The 20,895-nt window shown below is 41.0% G+C and overlaps 2 protein-coding genes across 4 annotated transcripts in view; one reads left to right on the forward strand and one right to left on the reverse strand.

Moving 5' to 3' along the window:
* Nucleotides 1–11,708, forward strand: part of MINA (MYC induced nuclear antigen) — a 13,528-nt gene extending 1,820 nt beyond the window's left edge. Inside the window, exons 3-9 of one of the 3 annotated variants that reach the window (XM_008945859.1) lie at nucleotides 842–970; nucleotides 3,857–3,960; nucleotides 7,430–7,532; nucleotides 8,150–8,315; nucleotides 8,828–8,916; nucleotides 10,216–10,320; nucleotides 11,461–11,708. In XM_008945859.1, coding sequence (XP_008944107.1) covers nucleotides 842–970; nucleotides 3,857–3,960; nucleotides 7,430–7,532; nucleotides 8,150–8,315; nucleotides 8,828–8,916; nucleotides 10,216–10,320; nucleotides 11,461–11,622 — 858 coding nt within the window. In that variant the 3' untranslated portion in view covers nucleotides 11,623–11,708. Of the gene's footprint in view, nucleotides 1–841; nucleotides 971–3,856; nucleotides 3,961–7,429; nucleotides 7,533–8,149; nucleotides 8,316–8,827; nucleotides 8,917–10,215; nucleotides 10,327–11,460 lie in introns of all 3 variants that reach the window. The other 2 variants (XM_008945858.1, XM_008945860.1) reach the window with 2 other exon arrangements.
* Nucleotides 11,709–14,229: 2,521 nt separating this feature from the next.
* The window catches only part of CRYBG3 (beta-gamma crystallin domain containing 3), a 46,794-nt gene continuing 40,128 nt past the window's right edge, over nucleotides 14,230–20,895 (reverse strand). Inside the window, exons 15-19 of the mRNA XM_008945861.1 lie at nucleotides 20,731–20,870; nucleotides 17,315–17,438; nucleotides 16,577–16,735; nucleotides 15,814–15,973; nucleotides 14,230–14,357 (exon numbers count right to left, since the gene is read on the reverse strand). Of these exons, the coding sequence (XP_008944109.1) occupies nucleotides 14,269–14,357; nucleotides 15,814–15,973; nucleotides 16,577–16,735; nucleotides 17,315–17,438; nucleotides 20,731–20,870 (672 nt within the window). The 3' untranslated portion in view covers nucleotides 14,230–14,268. The remainder of the gene's footprint in view (nucleotides 14,358–15,813; nucleotides 15,974–16,576; nucleotides 16,736–17,314; nucleotides 17,439–20,730; nucleotides 20,871–20,895) is intronic.

The following is a 20,895-nucleotide window of genomic DNA, read 5'->3' on the forward strand; positions in this document are numbered from 1 at the left end:
CAGCAGGACAGTGAAAGCAGACTGGTCATGCTTGTCCCCATTTGTTGGTCTTACTGATTTTAAGAAACTGGTACAATGAAGTCCTATGGTCCAAATGCATTTCAAAATAGCTTCTAAAAGAAACATTCAAATAGATATTGCATTAAAAAAAAAAGTTAGGCTATCCCACTTCAACCAACCAACCAAAGAAAGCCCTTTACATGTTTTGGTTTTTTTTTTTTTTTTTTTTTTTTTTTTGCCTTTTTTAAAAAAATTTCATTGCCATTAAATATATCTGGAGTTTGATTGTCCTTGTGCTTGTTGTTTCAGAGCCCCACAATGTGCATGTTATGGCATATGACAGCAACTCCCAGCTAACAGCTCCCCCTAGATACTTCTGATGCTTGCTTTGTTAGTGAATGGTGATAAGACTTCTCTCCACCTGATATTTTGAGTATCTGTGGCAGGCATTACTTTTGAGTTTGTGATCTAGCTCTTAAGTGGCTAGAGAGAAAGGATTTCCAAATGCCTGGCCTAGGATAAGACAGACCACACTTCACGGCTCTTCTTTCTGTTGTCTCCAAGTAGTCCAGATGTAAATTTCTGCATTGCAGACATCTAAAAAGTAATGTGAGAAGAATCCTGCATGCTGTGCTGTGGAGTTACTGAGAGCAGGGAAGGTGAAATCTGTTTCTTCTGTTAGAAGAGCAACCTGTGTCGCTTCTGTTTGCTTTCTACCCCTTATTTCTGGCATTGTTCCACAGACTTTCCAAATAGTTAGACAACATAAAATTTCTGGTCAGTTGGATGTGTGAGGGGCAGCAAGGTTTCCTTATGCATTTGGATTTATGGTCTTTTGCAGGTATTTATCCTTCAGCTAGAAGGGGAGAAACATTGGCGACTCTATAAACCAACGGTGCATCTAGCTCGGGAATATAATGTGGAATCAGAAGATAGGATTGGTAATCCCACACATGAGTTCATATTAAAGGTATTGAAACTGAATTGCTTTACGTGGTCTGGGCTATGGTTGCCAGAGAAGTAGTCATGTATCAAGTGGTCCATTTCTTGAAGATAGTAATATTCTGAAAGATTGTGGTTATGAAACTGAGGAGAGGGCTGCACAAAACACTGTGAGCATGAGAAATTTGGGCAATTGTTACCTAACTTATAATTTTTCAAAGGCATCCTTTGTGTTAATATTTAAATAACAGAGCAACAAACCAATTGGAAATTCTTGAGTACTCTCCAAGTTGGGCTACCTAATTCATGGATTGCTTTTGTGGAGTTGTGTGCAGAAAATTAATTTAGTTTATATATGGTTAGGAAACATTTTTATGATTTTTTACATGCTGTCTGTAATCAGTCAGGCTAATGCTTCTATGCACTAGGACATGCTGCTTTACTGAAGGTTGTCACTGTTCTGCTGAATTAAATATTTATCCTTGAGTGATAAACAAAAGCATTAACTAAACCCGGTATTAACTTGCTGTATTAATTTTCTTTCTCCAAATCTGAAAATCAAGTGTTTGGCTGTTTTATGTTGTTTGGAATAAAAAGAGCATTTAATGAAGATGAATGCGTGCAGACCTTTTAACAGCAGGGCATCTGGTACTTGTCCCATTCTGTTTTAACATGCTTGTACATTCAAAGCATGTTATTTATCCAGCAGTGTTGCTTTATGCTGGAAGCCTCATTAGTTTCCCTGCCCCGTGGCTTGTCATTGGGCTTCTCTCTTAAAGGTCTCTGACTCTTCCTGGCATTCAGACCTGCCTTTATATGTTGTTTAGAAATAGTGTGACACATTAGATATGACACTGACATTGCTAGCTGTGTAGTTTAACAGATGGTAATACTGAATTGTGGTGAGGTATTGGGTGATGCAAAGTCTAGTAAATTACATTTCCCTTTTAATTTCTGGAACGTTTTGGGCTTCACTTCAATCAATGCCTTTGATTTTTATACAATAGTGATGTATTCCACAAGCCACTGACATCCATGGAGTGAAAAAAATGTCTTCTGAAAAGGGCCAAAAATTGATCTCATTTTTCAATTAAATTTTTTTTGGTTTTGATGTTTGATGTTCTTCACATGGCCCATTTCTTCTAGGTGGCCGCTGACACATTTTGGTTGTCTGTTTGGAGCTGTCTCTGACAGAGATGCTGTCAGATGACTCTTTCCTCCCTATACTTCTTTCTGGAATATTTCCTTTCTAATTTTTTGCATTCCTGTCTGCAGTTTGCTGTCCTCAGGCAGGTTAGAACAAATGGACAAGTTAGAGATTATGTTGATGTTCTCTGTTGCCACCAAAAACGGGCATCTGACTGAGAGCAAAGGCACACTGGTTTGTGTACAAGGTCCCAAACTCCAGTGTGTCTTGGCCATGGCTGGTTTGTTACTGATGTCAAGCACAGATCTGATTTGGTAGCTGGTTGTCTGGTCTTACTCATGCATGATTTTCCATTTAATTTGCTGGTACTTCTCCCTTGTCTGCCCTTCCTGCAATTCAGAAGAAGGCAGCAAGGTCTGTATTGTCTCTTGTCAAGTGTTCTGTCCTGTCCCAGTCTGGGTGTTGCCACCTGGATTCTGTGAAGATTGTAATTATTTTAATTGAAGAGTGTTGGTTGCTGGCTTTTGTGAATCGTGCTGTTGAGACTACCCAGCAGATCAGATGAGTAAGAATTGGACTTGACAGCAAAGACTGCTTTGACAAATGATGGTCCTGGCTTCTGAGTAGTAGGCATGGGGTGCTACAGCGTGCGTAGTTTCTTTTGCCCACTAGTTTGTCATCCCTCTGGTGGGTGTTCAGGGTGCTTACCCTTCCTCTCCCTCCATTTTGTTTTCTTTGCTGGGGATGTGAAACAGCAAATAACAGAATTCAAAATACTGTTAGTTGGTTAGTGTAGTCCCTACACTGGCAAGGAGCGTGGTTTATTAATGGTAGAGAGGACAAATAAATAATGCATAGCTGATCTGTGATGCTTTACAGCTTGTTATAAATGTATGAAGAGAATATTTCCAAGTCCTGTGAAGTCTCATAATGGACAGAAACCTTTTAATTCTGTGAAAACTCAAGTAGTATTCACTTGAAATATGTGTGTTAGACAGTTCAGGAGGCTTTTAGAAGTAGATGATGTGACCAAATTTAAGGAACAGTAAAATTAAGATGGAATTGAATTTCATCATTGTTGCTTTATGAGTTTTTTTGTTGTGCTATCCAACTATATAGATGTGTATAGGACAAGCCATAAGTAAACTCAGTTTTCCTTCTTAGAGTCGATTCTGTGTGCGTTGCACTTCTCTCTTATCTTGACTTTCGTAATTTAAATTTTTACCAGTGTGGAGATTTAATTTAGATAGGAGAGAGGAAAGATAAGGAAGGGGAAGGTTGAACTTGTTTGAAATTTAAAATTAAAACACTTAGTAATCTGTTACAATAATGTTTTCTATCTTTATAGAATATTTGGCTTTTCTTGTGGAATACTGGTCTTTTCTTTTGATGTGATCTGACCAACTTCACATTGCACTGCTCCTCTGGTACCCCTCTGTATTTTCAAGAGGTTCATCTTGGCTGCTTCTTTGTCCCTTTTATGCCACTGAGTTGGAGTGTACGTGTTCTATAATGTTAAAAGCTTGCTTTGTGTTTTTGGACAGATGTGTAGTAAATATGGACAGAAAGTTGGGAAGTTTAAGGTATCAGACTTCTGGCTTCAAGTGCTTTAGTTTATGATTAAAGTGTACAGTGGTGGATCTCTTTATTTTGTCATTTTAAAAAACATGTCAGCCTGTCTGCTCAGAGAGTATTTCCTCTATTTTGACTACAGTAAGTTTTGACCAGGTGCCTTAAATATATAAATTCTCTTTCATTTTCCTGCAGCCAGGTGACTTACTGTACTTCCCAAGAGGGACCATTCACCAAGCTGACACTCCTCTTGGGATCTCTTATTCTACCCATGTGACCATCAGTACCTACCAAAATAAGTAATTATTCTTTACTTTTTTTTTTCCTTGGTAAAATGGCTTTCAGAAATGGCTTTTCTGAAAATGGCTTTCCTCTGCCAAAAGATGTGTATGAATAGTACAAACCAGAAAACAATGTTTCAAAGAAGTAAGGTCCTGTTTCTTAAAAAAAAGCCCACCTTGTAATGAACTCTGCTTAGCTCTTTTCTGTGTTCGTTCCATTTAACCCTTGTGTGGTTTGTTTATCTGTAACACAGGGATACGGCAGGTCACCTTTCCCTCCTGAGATGGGCTAACATGGAATATATTTAGATACCCCACTATTATATATGTGCCGTGCTGTTACTAAAAGAATCTAAGCTAGTGTTCAGGTAGAAGTAATTGAAATTTGGGGGAAGAAGGGGTTCACGACCCTTGTGGTTTGAAGCAGCCTGTTTACCAGGTTCTCATGCTGCAAGCTTGATTGCTTGTGAAGTGGTTAATTTATTATTTACCAAATGTAGACTTTAGCGTGGAAGATAATGGTTCAACTGCAAACTCAACTGTTGTGTTTAAAAAATCTGTCAGCAGTGGCTGAAGTCTTTGTTCATTTCATAACTCTCGGATAAAGAGTCATGAGTTACACATTTCATCGTGTTTTCTCCTGCTTTTGATAGCCACACCATTCTGACACACTGTGCAAATTCTTTCTTTGCAAGTGTTTATCACTTACCTGTGTCTTTTGCCTCCAGCCCCATGCATGCAAGTCAGATTTCCTTTGACACATATGTGATCTTGTGTCCACTGAAACATTAGCACCACACAGTGAAACACTGCTGCTGCCACCTAATCAGCCTCTCAGATGCTCGCTTTGGAGTCATTGGTCTCAGTTAGGAGTTGGGAAGTATTTCTTTAGCCATAAAACAGGGCAGAACAAGTTTGGGCATATTCTAAACGATTGTAAGATGAATCTCTGAACACCAGCTGTATTGTTTTGGAAGCCTGAGATGCTAGTGCTGCTGGTAACTCTTAATATGGCCAGTCCTCCAAGCTGGAGAGAGGGTTAAGATGAAGCTGCTTAAAGCTGTGAGTCTTCATAAAAGTTGGGTTCAGTTGATTTTAATTCACATTGCCTTCTGTTCTTCTGTTCAGAAGGGAGGGAAGAAAACCCCACACTTATGTTCTGTAAGCATTGACTGCTGTTGCAAAGAGGGTTTGACATCATTTATTACATAGGAGGCAATATCAGTGCTGAGCCGCTTTGGCAAGTTGGATGAAACATTCAGGGTGATGAGCAGTGAGCAGCCTCCCCTCCAAAGAGATGTCTTGCTTCTCCTCCATTTCTCTGCCTTTTTTTGCCCCACCACTTCCTTGTGTTGACCCGAGATTTCTCTCACGCCAGGTGTAATGAATGGAGCAGACAAAAGAGTGACACTAGATGAAGTGGGTGTTTGGTCATGGGGGCTGGGCTGTGGTGATGTTTTACAGACCAGTGTGCAGGGGGAATCCTGAATGCACAGAACAGGCTTTCTCCAGCTTGATCTGCACAGATCAACAGACACAACATAGTGTCCAGTATTAGTCCTGGGGAGACAAGAATTGAGTTCCTTATAACAGGGTTGCTGGGAACCTGACAGGCCTCTGTCAAGTCAGTGCAGTTTCTTTGTGACAGTGTGAGCCTAATCCCAGTCCACTGTGTTACTTGAGAAGCAGTGCTGGTGGGGAGAGTGTTCCTGGACGCTTGTGTCGGAATGTGGAGAGCAAAAAAGAAGAGTTTAAAGAGTGCTGTTCTTCTAAGGGTAAAAGTGGAATTGTCATCCATGAAGGTTATTGGTAATGAAGTGTAAGAGCCTCCTTCTGCACCTGCTTTCAGCAGGCACAGGTGAAATAAGCAGCAGTCTTGATACAGGCTGGTGTTTAGATTTGGCTTGTAGATGGAAGTATAATCTGGAAACATTTATTTGGAAAATTGAAGAAGACTTCATGAAAATAGCTGTCTTTATTATGGAGGATGTTTGGATGATGTGACTGCTCTGGAAGTGCCAAGTGCAGAAGGAGCTGGGAGGGGAGGAAGTGCTGGTGGAGGTGACACTTTCAGGGATTTTTTTAGGCACCAGGACAAAAGGGACCTGACCGTGCAGGAGGATGGTTCCTCTCAGCCAGATCCCAGCAGGCAGAGAAGTGTGTCTGAGGTCATTATAAGCAGGAAAAGCAGTGAGTACCTGAAGGGAGTTCCTGGCAGGTGGAATCACAATCAGAGTGGTAGGTGTTGGAAAGGACCTCTGGAGATCATCTAGTCCAATCCCCCTGTTAAAGCAGGGTCACCTAGAGCAGGTTGCACAGGAAAGTATAAGGTGTCTAATTCTGTTTATTGGCCAGAATTCTTCCCTCCAGGTGTGTAGCAGACAGTGGAACGTGTGGCTGGAGACAATTTAAAAAAAAAAAATATTTGTGACTATAACAAGTTCTATTGGTTTCTTTTTTTTTTTTTTTTTTTTTTAAAAAAACAAACAAACAAACAAACTAACAGTGTCTAGAGATCAGTGCAGAAAACAGGGGGTACTGCAGGAGAGCAAGAGCAGAGAGTGAAGTGTATGTTGGAGGACAGCCCCTGCTCTGCTGCCTGCCCTAGTGGGGTGGATGTCTGCTTGGCAGCCTTCAATGCTGGGCACTTGTCCTGGTTGTTTGCACATTAAACCAGCCTCTGAGGCTGGGGAGAGGGAGGTCACACATAGATAGGAAGGTACTTCTGTGTGAGCCATATGCCTGTTCCTGGTGAGGCTGACTCAAGCTAGACAAGGAAAGTGCAGGCAGTAGTCCTCCCTCCCCTCTCATTTATTCTTACAACCGGGGAACAGGAGCACCGAGATCACAGGCTTTTTTTTAAAAAAAGTTTGTAGTTTATGGCTGGGGATTTAACACAAACCAGACACCTACAAGGTGCCAGTTAGTTATCCTTAAAATCCCTGCAGAGATATATAGGGGTCTTGTTCCTGAGGGGTGTGTGTCATAATTAAGTTTGTAGAAAAGCTAAAAGCTGTTGCCATGTTGGATTTGACAACCCTGAGTACATTTCTTCCATTAATATAAGTGTCTCAAAATCAAGTTCAATGACACAGCCCCCTACCCCCTGCTTCACTGTGTGCAGCAAGGCTGTATATGTGTGCAGTTGGACAATAATTCCCAGTAGGAATTTCTTCATTTACTGAGGTCCCCTCTAGGCAGAATCCACTGGTAAATGGCAAGTACCTGAATCAGAACAAACTGGACCCTTCTCTCTGGGTTCCTTCCTTCTGTGGTTGTGCCACTTACCTGAAGCTAGTGAGGCCACACGTACAGTTGAGAGTGGGCTATTGCAGGAGACTACAGAGCAGTAAGGGAAGGGCCAGAGGCGCAAAGCAGATTTGGAATTGAGCCACGTTTCTAGCCCTTGGCATGAGTTAAGATGTCTGTTTTATTTCAGTGCAACTATTTATTTTAGTAAGGTATTTGTTTCCGTCTTGTCCTTCAGCTCTTGGGGGGATTTCTTACTGGATGCAATTCCTGGCCTCGTGTTTGATACAGCAAAAGAAGATGTGGCACTGCGGACAAGCATACCAAGGCAACTGCTTATGGTAAGTAGGTGAGAATCAGCACTGAGGCAAATGAGTCCTGTTGATCTGCTCTGAGAGCTCAAATGCAATGGCACTCTCTTGTCAAGCACCACGATTGCTTCTTTTGAAGTCTTCAGTGTGACTCTTTTGAGGTTTGCTGCATGTAAAGCACTGTCTACTTCATTGCACTGCCTTTATTTTGTATCACAGTGTCCTTGTATGGCTTGTTTCCTTGTAAAAGTAATGGTATTTGCTTTGGAGCTGTCAGATGGGCATAGTTCCTGTCAGGCCAAGCTTTTGAATCTTTAAAAGTTAGAAAAGCTGTAAATTGTTTTGTGACCTCTTTACGGTAGTCAAGTTGTGCCGCTTATCAGTGTGCAGGAGAAACAAGTCTCTCAGCTTTTCTGTAGTTGTCCTTTAGTCCTCTAGCATTTTAAGTAGCCCCAGAGTGAGGAAAAGTGAGCATCAGCTTTGGTGGAAAATGTGTAAAAGAAATGAATTTTGTTGTTTTGGGAATAAGTGTTACCCTTTTCAAAAATAAGTGTTCAGATTTTTCACTGCATTACTGCATGTCTTTCTCTTTAAGCTAGTCTGTTTAGCTTGAATTCATGTGAGAGCAACTCTGTGTGAATATTTAGCAGGTGGATATAGCTGACTCAACAAAAAAACTGAGCGGCCTTTTGCGAAGGCTTGCAGACCGTCTGGAAAACACCAGAGAACTGAGATCTTCTGACATGAAGAAGGATTTCATTATGAACCGTCTGCCACCTTGCTTGGGACGTGACTCTGATACTTTGACTCCAGGTACATTTTGGAGTTACCAAAAGTGGCTGATGTGACAGTAGAACGGTTGCTCACTCTGCCTCTTCTGATTCTGGTATTTTAAAGTAGGCAAAGGTTATAGTCTGGCATCAGCTTCATTTTGTTCTAGGCTCTACATGTGCATTTGTACACCTCAGCTGGTGAATTCCTTGTGTCTAGTGGGAAAGATGACAAGTCTCAGAGTGAAATAAAGGTTATTCTAGCGTGAAACTGGTAGCTTTAATAAACTACTGTCACTACTGTGTACTGAGAATGTTTAACTGGTAGGCTTTGTCCTCATGCTTGTTTACTATTGCAGGTATTTGGAGACTGTAAAAGTGAGAGAATTAAACAATCTTTCCCTCCCTGCCCCAAGTTTGAGCACGTGTGGGCGTTGAAACATAGGTGAACAAAACACCTAGCCACAAGAGCTCTACCCACTTGTGGTAGGCTCAGCTTGCACTTGTTTGTCTGGTTTCCTTCCTTTCTAATCTAATGGAGATTATTTTTCTTAGGTGGGAAATTACCAAAAATAGATAGCAAAATCAGACTCCAGTTTAGAGATCATGCTATCATTACAGTGGAGCCAGATCAAGAGAATTCTGTAAGTATAATGAAGCCACCCTTGTATGCTTGGGGTGGAAGCACGGGTTGGGGAGTGCGAGGTGTGTGGGTTGTTGCTCTGTTGTACTGGTCTAAAAGGGTTGTGCAGATACACTTAGCTGGCTTCTGCATCCCATTAGGGGTTGTTTGGAGGTCATGGGGTTATTGTGGAACAGTAATGCAGGACCTTCTTGCCTTCTGGAGCAGAACTACAGAACTGAACTTACTCTTGTGATTCTGCATGGTAGGTTCATAGCTTTTTTTCTGAGGTTAGATAGGATAGATCATGACAGCTGCTAAATGGCCTCTGTAGCTCTTGATAATGGATTTTTAGGTGGTTTTATTTTTTTTTTCTTTGTATTTCAGAGCATGAATAAGTTATTAAAAAAAGGTTCCCTCAAGAGGGCAATCTCTTGGTTGCAGCTGCTGCTGACTCTGGTTGCATTTAGGCTTTACTTTTCTGAATTATCTTTGTACCTCAGTGGGGACTAGTGACATTGTTAATTTCGTTCACAAAATAGATACTGGGAGCTTGGATTGGATTATATTGTGTTCAGACTGCTTCTTATCTGTGAAGGTTTATTGGCATGAAGTTGCAGAAGTACTTTTTGTTGTCTTAATTAAAAAAAAAAAAGGGAGGGGCAGGAAGGACTATCCTGTACAAAAAAATTTTTTTTTTTTTGCACATGTAAAATGTAAATGTTTCCCTGTAACAAAAGCATACCATAACTTTCAGATTTTTCTCCTCCATTTTGTTTCTGTCCATATTGCTGTGAGAGTGTGTAGGTTTTAGAAACCTTTTTTTTGTGCAAATTTTTTTGCCTTCTTGTCCTCTGATGTGTCAGATAAACCCTGAGTGATGGTAGACATGGGAGACTTGTTTCCATAAATTTGGTGTGAAATCTGCCCACAGAGCTCTTAATTGGTTTGCACAGCTTTGACCAAATAATGACAACAGGCATAAAAATTTTAAGAATGGAAATTTGTTGATGCATACTCCATCAAGACCTTTTAGGAGGTGCCCCTTAAATGCTGTGTTTTCTGTACGGCATCAGTTCTGAGTCTAGCAGAGGCAGTACTAAGGCAGAAATAGGTTGTAAATAAATTTTCAAAGATGTTTTGGATATGCCCTTACTGTGGTAATAGATGGCTGTTAGATAATTCCTTTAGGAAGGTGAATCAATTTTACTGATGTAACAAACAGTGGACTCCAGAATTGAGGAGCTAACATTGTCACTTGAGTGAGATGGATGTGAGGGTATCAATCCTATGTAACTGTTTATTTCCTGGTGTCTTTTAGGATGAAATTCGCAGAGAGATGGTTTATGTGTATCATTCTTTAAAGAACAGGAGAGAAACTCACATGATGGGGACAGAAGATGATACTGCTAGCGAGGAAGGCACAGTACGGGTTTGTTCCCACAAACACACAACAGAAGCTACTTTGCCACGTTGGGTTTTGCTGTGTTATGACAAGCTTGACTGAGGTGGTAGCTTGGGCCTGGGTCCTGCTTTATTTCTCAGCAGCCAAAGCATTTTTGCTCACCAAGTACCTGGATGAGCTGAGGCCGCAACACAGAGGCAATTAATAGTGGAATGAACTAATATAATCTTGTGCTTAATTATGTTTGAGATCTTAACAGGATTTCTTGCACGTGCCTGATATCCTAGCTAGCACAGCTACTGGTGAGGCTAGAACTGTGTTGATTCTGTGTCCTTTAACACATCCTTTATGAAGGTTACTGGCTATGCTAGTACTTGTTTAGTATAAGCAGGGATCACTGTGCCTCATGTAATATGTTGAACCCATATTGGACACATTCTGTATTCAAGAGACATACCTCAAGATAAGGGTATACATTTTCAGGTGGGGTGGGTCAGCATTGTGACCTGAAACACTTGACCACAGGTCCGCACGACTACCTGGAGCAGGCAAAACAGAACAGAGTCTGGTCTTATCTAAGTAATTGCAGCAAGGTTTTTAGCCTTGCAGTTACTTATGTTTGAAGGTAAATCTTAGTCCTCTAGGGTAGAGAAGGGTAGGGTAGCTGGGGTTGTACAAGGGCACCTGTACCCTATGTTCAGAGGCCCAGAATATACCTTCCTGCCTTTAAAGACTCCAGCCATGGTAGTGGAGGTCCTCTGTGCTTCTGTCAGACTGTGTTCTTCCCATCTGCATGTGGCAGATTGAAAGAAACTTAACTTGTATGACCTTCCAAAAATAACAGGTAGGGTTAGGTGAGAGCGTAAAGTTACATTGTTCTTCAGTGTGGAAACCACATGAAGCCAAGCATCTTAAGCCTCCCTAAGGTGTGCTAGAACATGTAAGAGATTTTAGCTACTTTTTTCCTATTAAGAAAGGTGTCAGGATAGTAACTGCCCCTTTTGGAGGGATGCTCTCATAACTACTACTGTGATGGGGGAAAGGAGCATATCCATGCTGATTGGTAGCTACAGCCTAACACTAGTGTGTGTAGTAAAGGACAATGCACTTAGCTGAAGGATATTATTATTATTATTCGTTTTTTCTTGTTTTTTTCTGCAGCAGACTCATGGACTGCGGTTTCCTTTGTCATACTTGGATGCTCTGAAGCAGATTTGGAGTAGCCGTGTTGTTAATGTTAATGAGCTTAACCTTATCTCAAATGAAGAAAAAGAAAACCTTGCCTTGTCTCTATGGACTGAATGTCTAATTGAAGTTATTTGATGCTTTTGTGAATTAGCTGCTCCTGTAAGTAGTATTTCTGGCCATTAAGAATCACTTGAGAGGCTTATTAAATTACTTTTTTTTTATCCACCCAGCCTTTGGTTTGTATTGCTGTCTAACAAAACATTGCAACATACATACTTTGCTCCTGTCTGGTGCTAAATGTTACTTTTCTTTCTGTAGCTTTAGAAAAACGTGCATTGGGAAAAACAGGTAAGCTGCTTGTCCAGTGAGCCATGGCTCCATGTCTGTGGGTCTATGAAGTCACTCACAGTAACACTAGTACTCTGGTATTCCCTTTCCTCTGGATTTATGCCTTGATGTGGAGGACATCTAAAGGTAGATGTGCAGCAAGCTCCAGGACCTTGGGCAAGAAACAGTAACTTCTCTTACCAATAAGAAAACCCCTTTGTTCTGTTCGTTTGCCCTCAGAGAACACAAGCTTCTGAGTAAAAGCTGTGCATGTTGTTTCCCAAAGGGGTAAGACTTTGCCCAAGAAAATCCCTTTCCTCTCAGCTGCTGTGATTGGATGCAAAACCCATAGTATTTAACCTCTAAGTTCCCTACCCCATTGAAGTGAAAGTAACCCAAACCTGTGTGACTGGCATTCGTATCTTCAGTACCCACTTTTGATGGGAGCAGTGCAGTTATTTTAATACTTGAACATTGCTGCAACCCTACTGTAACAGTATACTTATCAAAAAGTATTGCTGTAGTTAATTTGTTTAAAAAGAAACCAACAAGCAAAACATTCCTCCTAAAAAAAAGTTTTATACAATTAAAATATACATGCTTAATGTTTTACATTCAAGATCTCTGAAGTACAAAAGCCTGCTTCACTTCCTTATGTAACAGTGACACACCAAATATGATTTTAGTCATTTGTGGTTTAAAAGACTAGAACCTTTTACACAGGCTTTTAAAACTACATATGGAAAGCAAATCACATGTTAAACACTTATTATAATTACTTACATAAAAAAAAGCTAAACACGTGCTTCAGTTGGAAAAATTTATGCATACATTTGAAGATCTGTTACTTAAACAGCAGATTTATGATAATTTTAGGATGTAAAATATGAAGTGCAAGTAGATTTATTTTAAATAGTACTATACAGAGCTCCATTTCATACAAAAATAGACATCCATATATTTTATTTCTATGCCAAACTTAGGGTTATGTGTTTTTGTTTGGGGTTGAATCCTGTTTGAATGCACAGCCAGAATACTTACAGCTTTTGGGATTTAAAATATCTGTCCTTTAGCTAACCTAAACTCTTTACATAATTATAGAAATACATACTCTGACTGTACAAATAAGGGGAAAAAAATAAAGAAGTGTACAATGAAGTAGATTAATTTAGTGACACTGAAATCAAATCAAGTGATCTCAGGGACCTTTCTTCCACATCAGGTGTTCACAGCTCTGCAACTGTTCTGCAGTTCCTTCTGTATTTGTCAGTGCTGAGTGAGAAGTGTGCTTTTCAAGCCTGCCGCAGCCGCAGCCCAGGAAGGTATTTGGCTCTGTCTGTTACAAGTGACAGGAGGCTGGTTGCATAGTGCTGAAATCGAGGAAAGCGCTGGCGTGCCACAGGCTGGACCATTAGTCCACGTCCTCATTCTTTGAGCTAAGATGTCCACGTCGTTGATGGGCCACATTAACATCGACATGCAGTTATGCTGTTCTTCTAACATTAAGCACGTGTTGGAAGTCTGTTAGCACTTTTGGAAATACATGCCAGGGTGAACTACTTTCTTAAGGAAGACAGGGTTCCAAGACCAAATTACATTGTATTAAATTAACCTATATACATCAAAACAAAATACAGCTCGAGTTAAAATCATGACTGCTCTAAATGCAGCTAGCCCTTGTAGAAGTCCAGCATGACCCAGGACAATTTATTCTCTTTTTTTAACATATGCACATGTGGCTCCATGTTAAAGATGATCTTTAGTGGTAACTCACAAGCTCTTGGGTTGGAAACAGGCTGTGGGTCAGCAAAACCAGTTCCTCAATCTGGAAATTTGGTACTGTTAAAGCAAATGAAGACTTTAGGGGAGTGAAAGTCAGGCTTTCTCTGTTGCATCATTTCACATGCTGAGCTGGTAATTCATAAAGTTGTCTTTATGAACAAAATTAATTGCATTTTAGCAAAAGATATGATTTGAGCTTCAGGATTACCTGGAGCCGAAACAGTTTCACTTGGGACATAGAAGGCCAACTCAACTTCTTTCAGGCTCATCAATGCATTCATTCTTCAGTGAGTGTCTATCAGTTTGAGAGGGAGGTAAGAACAGCATTCCGAAAGAGCCTATCCCATATTATCTCTTGCAGCAGTTCATATCATGCAAAGCTTACATCTAAGGCCTTTAAATTTACTTTTAATGCTTCAGATGAGGAGTAATAGTGACTTTCATAGGAGCTGCCTCTAAAGAATCTTCCCTGCAGGAAGATATTAGATCAATCTCCCATTTTCCAGATTTGTGCAAAATGCCATTGTTTTAGGAGTTAGTGCTTGGTATGAAGCGAAGTAGAGAGGAGCTGCTGCTTAAGGTTCCAGTGGTGTGTGACTTCAGTAGTTTGTTTTTTTTTTTCCCCCTTCTAGATGTTAATAACCCACACAACGTCCACCTGTATGGTGGTTTTTACAGTATTTCAATATCCCATTTTTGTGAATGTCTGTCATCTATCAGCTGATTCATAACGATGTGATTCTTGTCATAATAATTTCCTCCTTAAAAACAAAACAAAAAAAATACCATGAAGGAATTTTTTTTTAAAAAAATCACTCAGAAAATTCTATGCATAATCTTTTAAGAAGTATGACCAAGTATGAAAGCAAGCTGAAAAAGATAAATTCTGTCAGGTAAGCGTGCTGATGTCTGCTGCTCTGCCACTGTATGTTTGTCTCCTTCAAATGGTCACTGGTCCAGTTAGGCCTGAGGAGCTCCATTAGTTGGGTAGCAGAGTATTCCACAAACTGGAGTGCCCAAATGCACCTCTGTGCACAGGAAACAGCACCCCTGAAGAGACAGTACTTATGGCAGATCCTGAGCTCCTGCTACATGCCTGGCTTTTAAGGTGCATGTTGCTATATTAGAAATAACAGGTACCTCTGAGAGAGATAGATGTGAGGTTAGTTGATGGAGCATATCCATTTCCTTAAGAAGTCCCAAAAATAAAATTTCTCTCCTTTGAATCCATGTAGCATAGAAATGACAGCGCATTTTTTATCACTATATTCCAAATAAAGATCCACTACAACAAATAGGTGTTCTGAAGAGCTGTGAAACGCTGTCTTGCCACCCCAGCCTTCAACAGGATACTTTGCAGTGACTTAGGCAGCACAGCTCTGATACTGTTAAGAGTTGCCATCAGCATCACTAGTTGCATTTAAGATGGCTTTGTGGTAACAACTTACAAATTAGTAATGGTGGTTAAACTCCTGGAAGCCAGGAATGCTCTACAAGTTCAACATCATGGGGCTGAGAGTTGATTACCAAGCAAGTCTGAGTTGCAAAGGTAGGATGTGTAAGACATTCCTTGAAAAGGCTGATGAGTTCACCTTTGGGATGCGCCTTTACCCTGGTCTGTAAGCACTGCAGGGGTGTTAGGCTGCAAACTAGTTTACTTAGACCTTTTATCTGAGAAGACAGCACCATAGAGCTCCCAACCTCATGATCAGCCACAGCACCACTACTTCTCCCCTAGGGCTTGAAGCAGCAGGCCTTGAACAAATTGTGTGTGAGGAACCAGCATTCTGCAGTGAGGCAGTACTGCTATGATGGGTAATTAGAAGGACTAGGACTTGAGCAAGGACAATTTTAAGCAGCCTGAAAACATTAGGAGTGAGCACTTTTCTCTTTTTGAGCCACATCTATTCCATGGTTGCTTTTCCTTCCCTGTTTTGTCTCCTGTAACTTGCATTTTTTGCCATCAGCACTAATGGAACACCCTCAAGCAGAACAGTTGGTCTGAGAAAAATAAACCTTTGGGATAAGAAGAATAAGGTTCCCCCCTTCTCTGTTGTTTCTTGTCTCACTGTCAAGCATCTGAACATAAACCTTACAGGAAAGATAGGACTCAGTATTTAAACTTAAGTACAAAAAGAGTTGGAATATGGCAATTAACCTTAATAAAAAAAAGCACTTAGAACATGTGAGGTTTAGTTGTGCTTTTTAAAAAAATACCTTTAATATCAAGCACCAGTTGGTCACTGAGGTATGAACTGATGGTTCCATCCTCATTGAATCTCCACTTTTGCCTGTCCTTCCCATGCTCTGCCCAAAGCGCAACTTTGGCCCCAGGCATATCTCTGCCACCAATGACATCGAGACAGGCGTTGTTAGCCTAAGAAACAAGAAGGGAAGTGAGATCCAGGCCACAAAGCCTCGGTTTTGTGCCTGACTGGTTTCTGCTTCAGGCACCAAGCATATTGCAGTAATTGTGCTGCAGCTGGTAATCAGCCTGGCAAGCAGACTAGGAACACATTAGTCAACAACCAATCAACTGCTTGATCAGCTGGTCAGTCTTCCTTACTGCAGGTGCTTCTTGGGTTAAATCATCAGCTTTTTATATTAATAACAGACTATCAAGGGCAGCATTAATACAGAAATCACTTACTTTCTTCACAAATGATTCTTGAAAGGAATTCTTAATTCTTCAGAGGTAGTAAACCTAACACTTGTGACTAGACAAAACCAAGGTTCTACTTCCAGGAATACTGGTTGCATTAGGTATAAAAAGCAGTCCATCCTGCCAAAGCAGACAGATCAAATCTGTCTATACATAGTAGGAGAATGTAGGTTATAAAGGTTTTGGTTTAAGATGCGTGAGAGAGGCGAAAAGCTATCCTAGTGTTAATGCTACCCTGCAGGAAAAGCAAGAAGTGAAGGTGAAAGGACAGCAGGTGACACAACCCACTCCACCCACTCCCAGCATCTGGAAACTCACCTTGGATTTGAAGAGTCCACGACAGTAGTGCCAGATCTGGGTATTCTTGCCATTATATGGCGATGCACACACCGACGTTGCTCTTATGTCCGCCAGGCTTCCAGCAACTGTCAGATACTTACCGTGGGCTCGGTTCTTCACTCTGAGGTACACTGCTGGCTGAAATAGTGTGCAAGAAGATAGGTATAACAAAGGTTACAAAAAAATGATGAGGACGCCTAATCTCCATCCTATACCTGTTTTCTAAAGTATACATTCCACTTTCAGATGAAGATGTTCAATAATTTTTTTTTTGGAAACAAACGTTCATGTAAAGCAGCAGTAAGTGTTTTTCACAGGTAGACAGACCCTGTAAGCAGCAATGGCAGGTAGTGGGTTGGTTTGTTTGCTTGTTTTTAATAAATATATTTCTGTCTATAGAATTGGTTTTCTCATTACTTTTGTAAAAACATAAACATAGAGCACCTACAGAACATGCTAATGAGCCATTCAGAAAAACAAAACTTGTCTCCGAGAAACTAGGAATTATCTCCCTTTAGAATCCTGACCTAGATCTTAATAGCTGCCACTGGAGGAGTTTTCTGTTTCAGTTACCTTCATGTAGGTCCTTCCAGCTATTTGGTCTGATTTAAGGAGTACAACGCACACAGCTGTACTTAGTGGTAGGTGGCAGAGCTGATACTTGTTATTAATCCCTGTCAAAAAAACAGAAGTGGTCCTCGTACAGTCTTACTGTACCTGCTTCACAGGACGAAGGGAGCCAATTACTTTCCACCCACTATATTCATTCCAGTTTGAAATCTCACTGGGCTCCAGAAGAATCTGCTTTCCTAAAAAGTTACATCCCTCATATGCAATCCACCTGGATATGGAAAACCAAACATGAAAGAGTGCACGTTAACCACAGCAAAACTAAACTACAGGCTTATGTTCAGGGTGGTGCTCTGGAAAGCTCCCAAACCTCTCTATAGCAGTGCTTATACCAAATCTCTATTACCACGCTGCAAAATGTCATTAATTTTAGTGGTTTAACTGTTTTCTGTGTAAATTAAGATCTGTTTTCTGTTTGTCTGCCTGAAAATTGTAAACACTCTCCCTCTCTCTCTCTCCATGAGCCCAGATGGGAATAATGCAGGTTTTGGTGGGCAGCAGGAAACTAGGAAGCCACAAAGAAATCTGCACTGCTTGCAGCTTTGCCTGATTTGCTATATTAATTATGAGAGAATCTTGTCCAGTGTTTTCTTTTGCTGCAGTTAATGCTTTAAATTGGTATTCTACTTGCCTGAAAACACCAACTATTTACTCAAAAATTTATACATTGCTGTAACAGATGTTCCTGTAGCGATGATGTCTGAGCCATGGAAGTGGCCAAATCCTCTGCACCAGCACAGAGAGATCCTTTGTTATCTAGACATCTGCTCAGTTGCTGCTTACAAAGGCAGCCTCAGGATCACAGATCGGTTTTGCTTCTATCAACAGGACATTGTTGAGCAGACAGCAAATCCTAAATGCTTGACTCATTAACTCATCTGAACACAAAACAAATACTGGTTTCCCAATTTTAGTTGTTTTATCGTTCAGCTGCCAGGAACATGAGGTATGGCTGCACTCTTCAGTCAGTGTGAAAAGACCCACTAAACAGTGCTGGAAGCACCTTTAATTTACTTTTCCCCATTGCATGTGATTTGGGGAAACTGACAGCCAGCCTCCTTCAGGACTCCATGGAGGCTAAAATGTGCCAACTGTAAACTGCTGTGTAATGAGGCTGTATCACTGTTTCTTTCAATTAAGTCCTATAACTCCTGCCTAACAGGTATCCAGAATAGCCTGACCACAACTGTGTGTTCCTTATATTTCTAACACATTCCTGACTTTTTTCTTGTGATGCTTTCTGTGAAGTCACTGCTAGGGTTGTTCTCAGATCATCATCTCATTGGAAATGCTGTTTCTGTTGCCAAAGCAGACACTTACAGGAAACAGAGAGAGGAAGGACTGTTACAGTAATAATCACTTGAAGGCAGGTTGGGCTTCTGGCATTCAGTGACACAGGCAAAACTCATCTTGTCTCTCACGCAGGCCAGCAGCCTCCGCTGTGCCATCCTTCCCACACCTGGGAGTACCTCAGCCCCTTTGCCAAGCCACAGTCCAGGCTGTGGAGGTGGTCGGTTGACTCAGGAAGGATCTTCGCACCTAAGCCTAGTAGCAAAATGCCATTGCTATATATACACATAAATCTTTATCAGTTGTCTAAATCTGATAATGACTAAATTTTTGGGGCAAGGAGCCAAATTAATTATTCTAAATCTACCTTCCTCAACTCTTGTTCACAGAGAAAGCAAATAAACCCTCTAGGACATCCTGCAGACTTCCCACCATCAACTGCCACCCTCAACCTTTAGGCTGCTTATCTGCAGCATGGGATGGGGACAGGCTGTGGAGGTCTACTTTATAGGGAGCATCATGAGGAGCTCAGAGAAAGTCCCACCATCCTGCCCTGACCCTTCCCAGCAACAGGGAACTGCCAAAACTGGCCTGGATGCTCAGAGATGAACAGGAAGATGGGGAAGGGCTGGACTATCATGCTCACTCTCCTGTTCTTTTCTGCTGCATCACCCTTTGGGCAGATGGCATGGGCAGAGAAAGGTTATAAAGAGACATTCCACAACAGGACACACTTTAGACTGCAACATCCGCAGAAGCATGAAGGTTTACACACTCCTACCAGACATAAGTCATGTGGTCCTCCCAGAGAAGGCCCTTCCTTCTTCAAACTAGCACAGATCATGGAGAATTTGTGTTCTCAGCCACCAAGGGCAGCTGCTTCCCACTCTCACCTCGGGCGCCCCAAGACTGCAGCAGCAGATGATCACTCTATATATTTTTAGTGAGGGCTCAGGATGGAAGTTGCACAGATGTTAGGGACTAGAGTTTACAGTGAACTGGCAAAGCTCTGTGCAGAATCTTATACACACTATGGGTCCACAGCTGAAATCAACAGCTACTGACCGTTCTTAAAGAAAGAAGGTTCAATCCTTAACCAACCTTTCAAGAAAACGTTTGTGTGAAATTCCTGAAAGAAAACAGTCCATGCTGGTCTGGAGCATTAGCTAGGCCATGCTTAGCCTTTGTACCACCTGAACAAGTCTGAGCAGTGCTCAGCAGTGTTATCACAGATGCCCATAGAAAGATTTTAATCTTCCATGTGGTAACAGACCTGATGAATTTGAAAAACTCATTGTAAGAATCACAACAGAGATATACCTAAGCTGTGACGAGCTATACTAATTTCTTACCCAATCAGTTCAAATTTTCTGTGGTTTTGTGTCACCAGATAAGACGTCTCATGAAAATTACAACCTTGTTTATGTGAGAAAGGTTGGAGAAAAGGTTAAAAATGACCACAGGAAACATGCCACATTAGTTTCCAGTCAGTCTCAGATGCAGGATGAGACTCTGCAAATTATTTGTTGCTGCTCTGCATGCGGAGGCTGAAAACTAGGCCAAAGATGGAATACTTGGGAGTTTCTTCAAAAGGTGGAAAGGGGAGAAAAATTTAGAAGGTAATTTCTGCAGATATAAAATTATTTTCACAGAAGACCCTTGGTGTGTATTCACACTGACAGAGGGGAGTTTTAAAGTAATAACAGAAGCAAATTACTGTTCTAGCTGTCAGATCCACCCAAGGTTCCCTCAGAATTTCCTGCCTCTTTGGCAGTGAATCAACACATCAGGCTTCACTAAACCACTGCAGTGGCTAGTGTTAAATCACTGCAGTTTATAACTGGTATTTTACAGCCAGTTAGTAAAGGCAGTCTGAGTTTATTCTACCTGTCTTTATAAGTCAGTAATTAAAACTTATTTACTTTTGGTCCCTGTCTTGAGCAATTGGCTCTACTGTTTGTTGCTGTATAAGGATAAAAGAACAATTCTTACAAGGAAAAATAAGCCCTCCATCCAAAGTTTTTCTTCATTTTGGGTCCCAATAAAAAAAGTGGGTCTAGCATTCAACCACATTTTAGGGTTTTATATTGTCTCAAACAAAGTTAAGACTATAAACTACATCCTATGAAAAAAGGCAGTAATCAGGAGAAAATGCATGATCAGTATTAGCTGCTATAATGCAAAACTGACAAAAATATTTCTTCCATACTTACAAGCCACTTCTCACCCATACAGACTGAGTGTAAAAATGAAGGTCCTCATTCAAAACAGAATTGATGGGTTCACTGAAGTGCAGCTCTCTGCCCTTGCAGCCTTCCAGAGCGAACAGACTGATAGAGGGCTCAGCAAAAGCCTGGTGGGAGGAGGAGAACAAAGGG

The sequence above is a fragment of the Merops nubicus genome, unplaced genomic scaffold (assembly GCF_000691845.1).
Source record: "Merops nubicus isolate BGI_N331 unplaced genomic scaffold, ASM69184v1 scaffold28, whole genome shotgun sequence".
Classification (NCBI taxonomy): domain Eukaryota; kingdom Metazoa; phylum Chordata; class Aves; order Coraciiformes; family Meropidae; genus Merops; species Merops nubicus.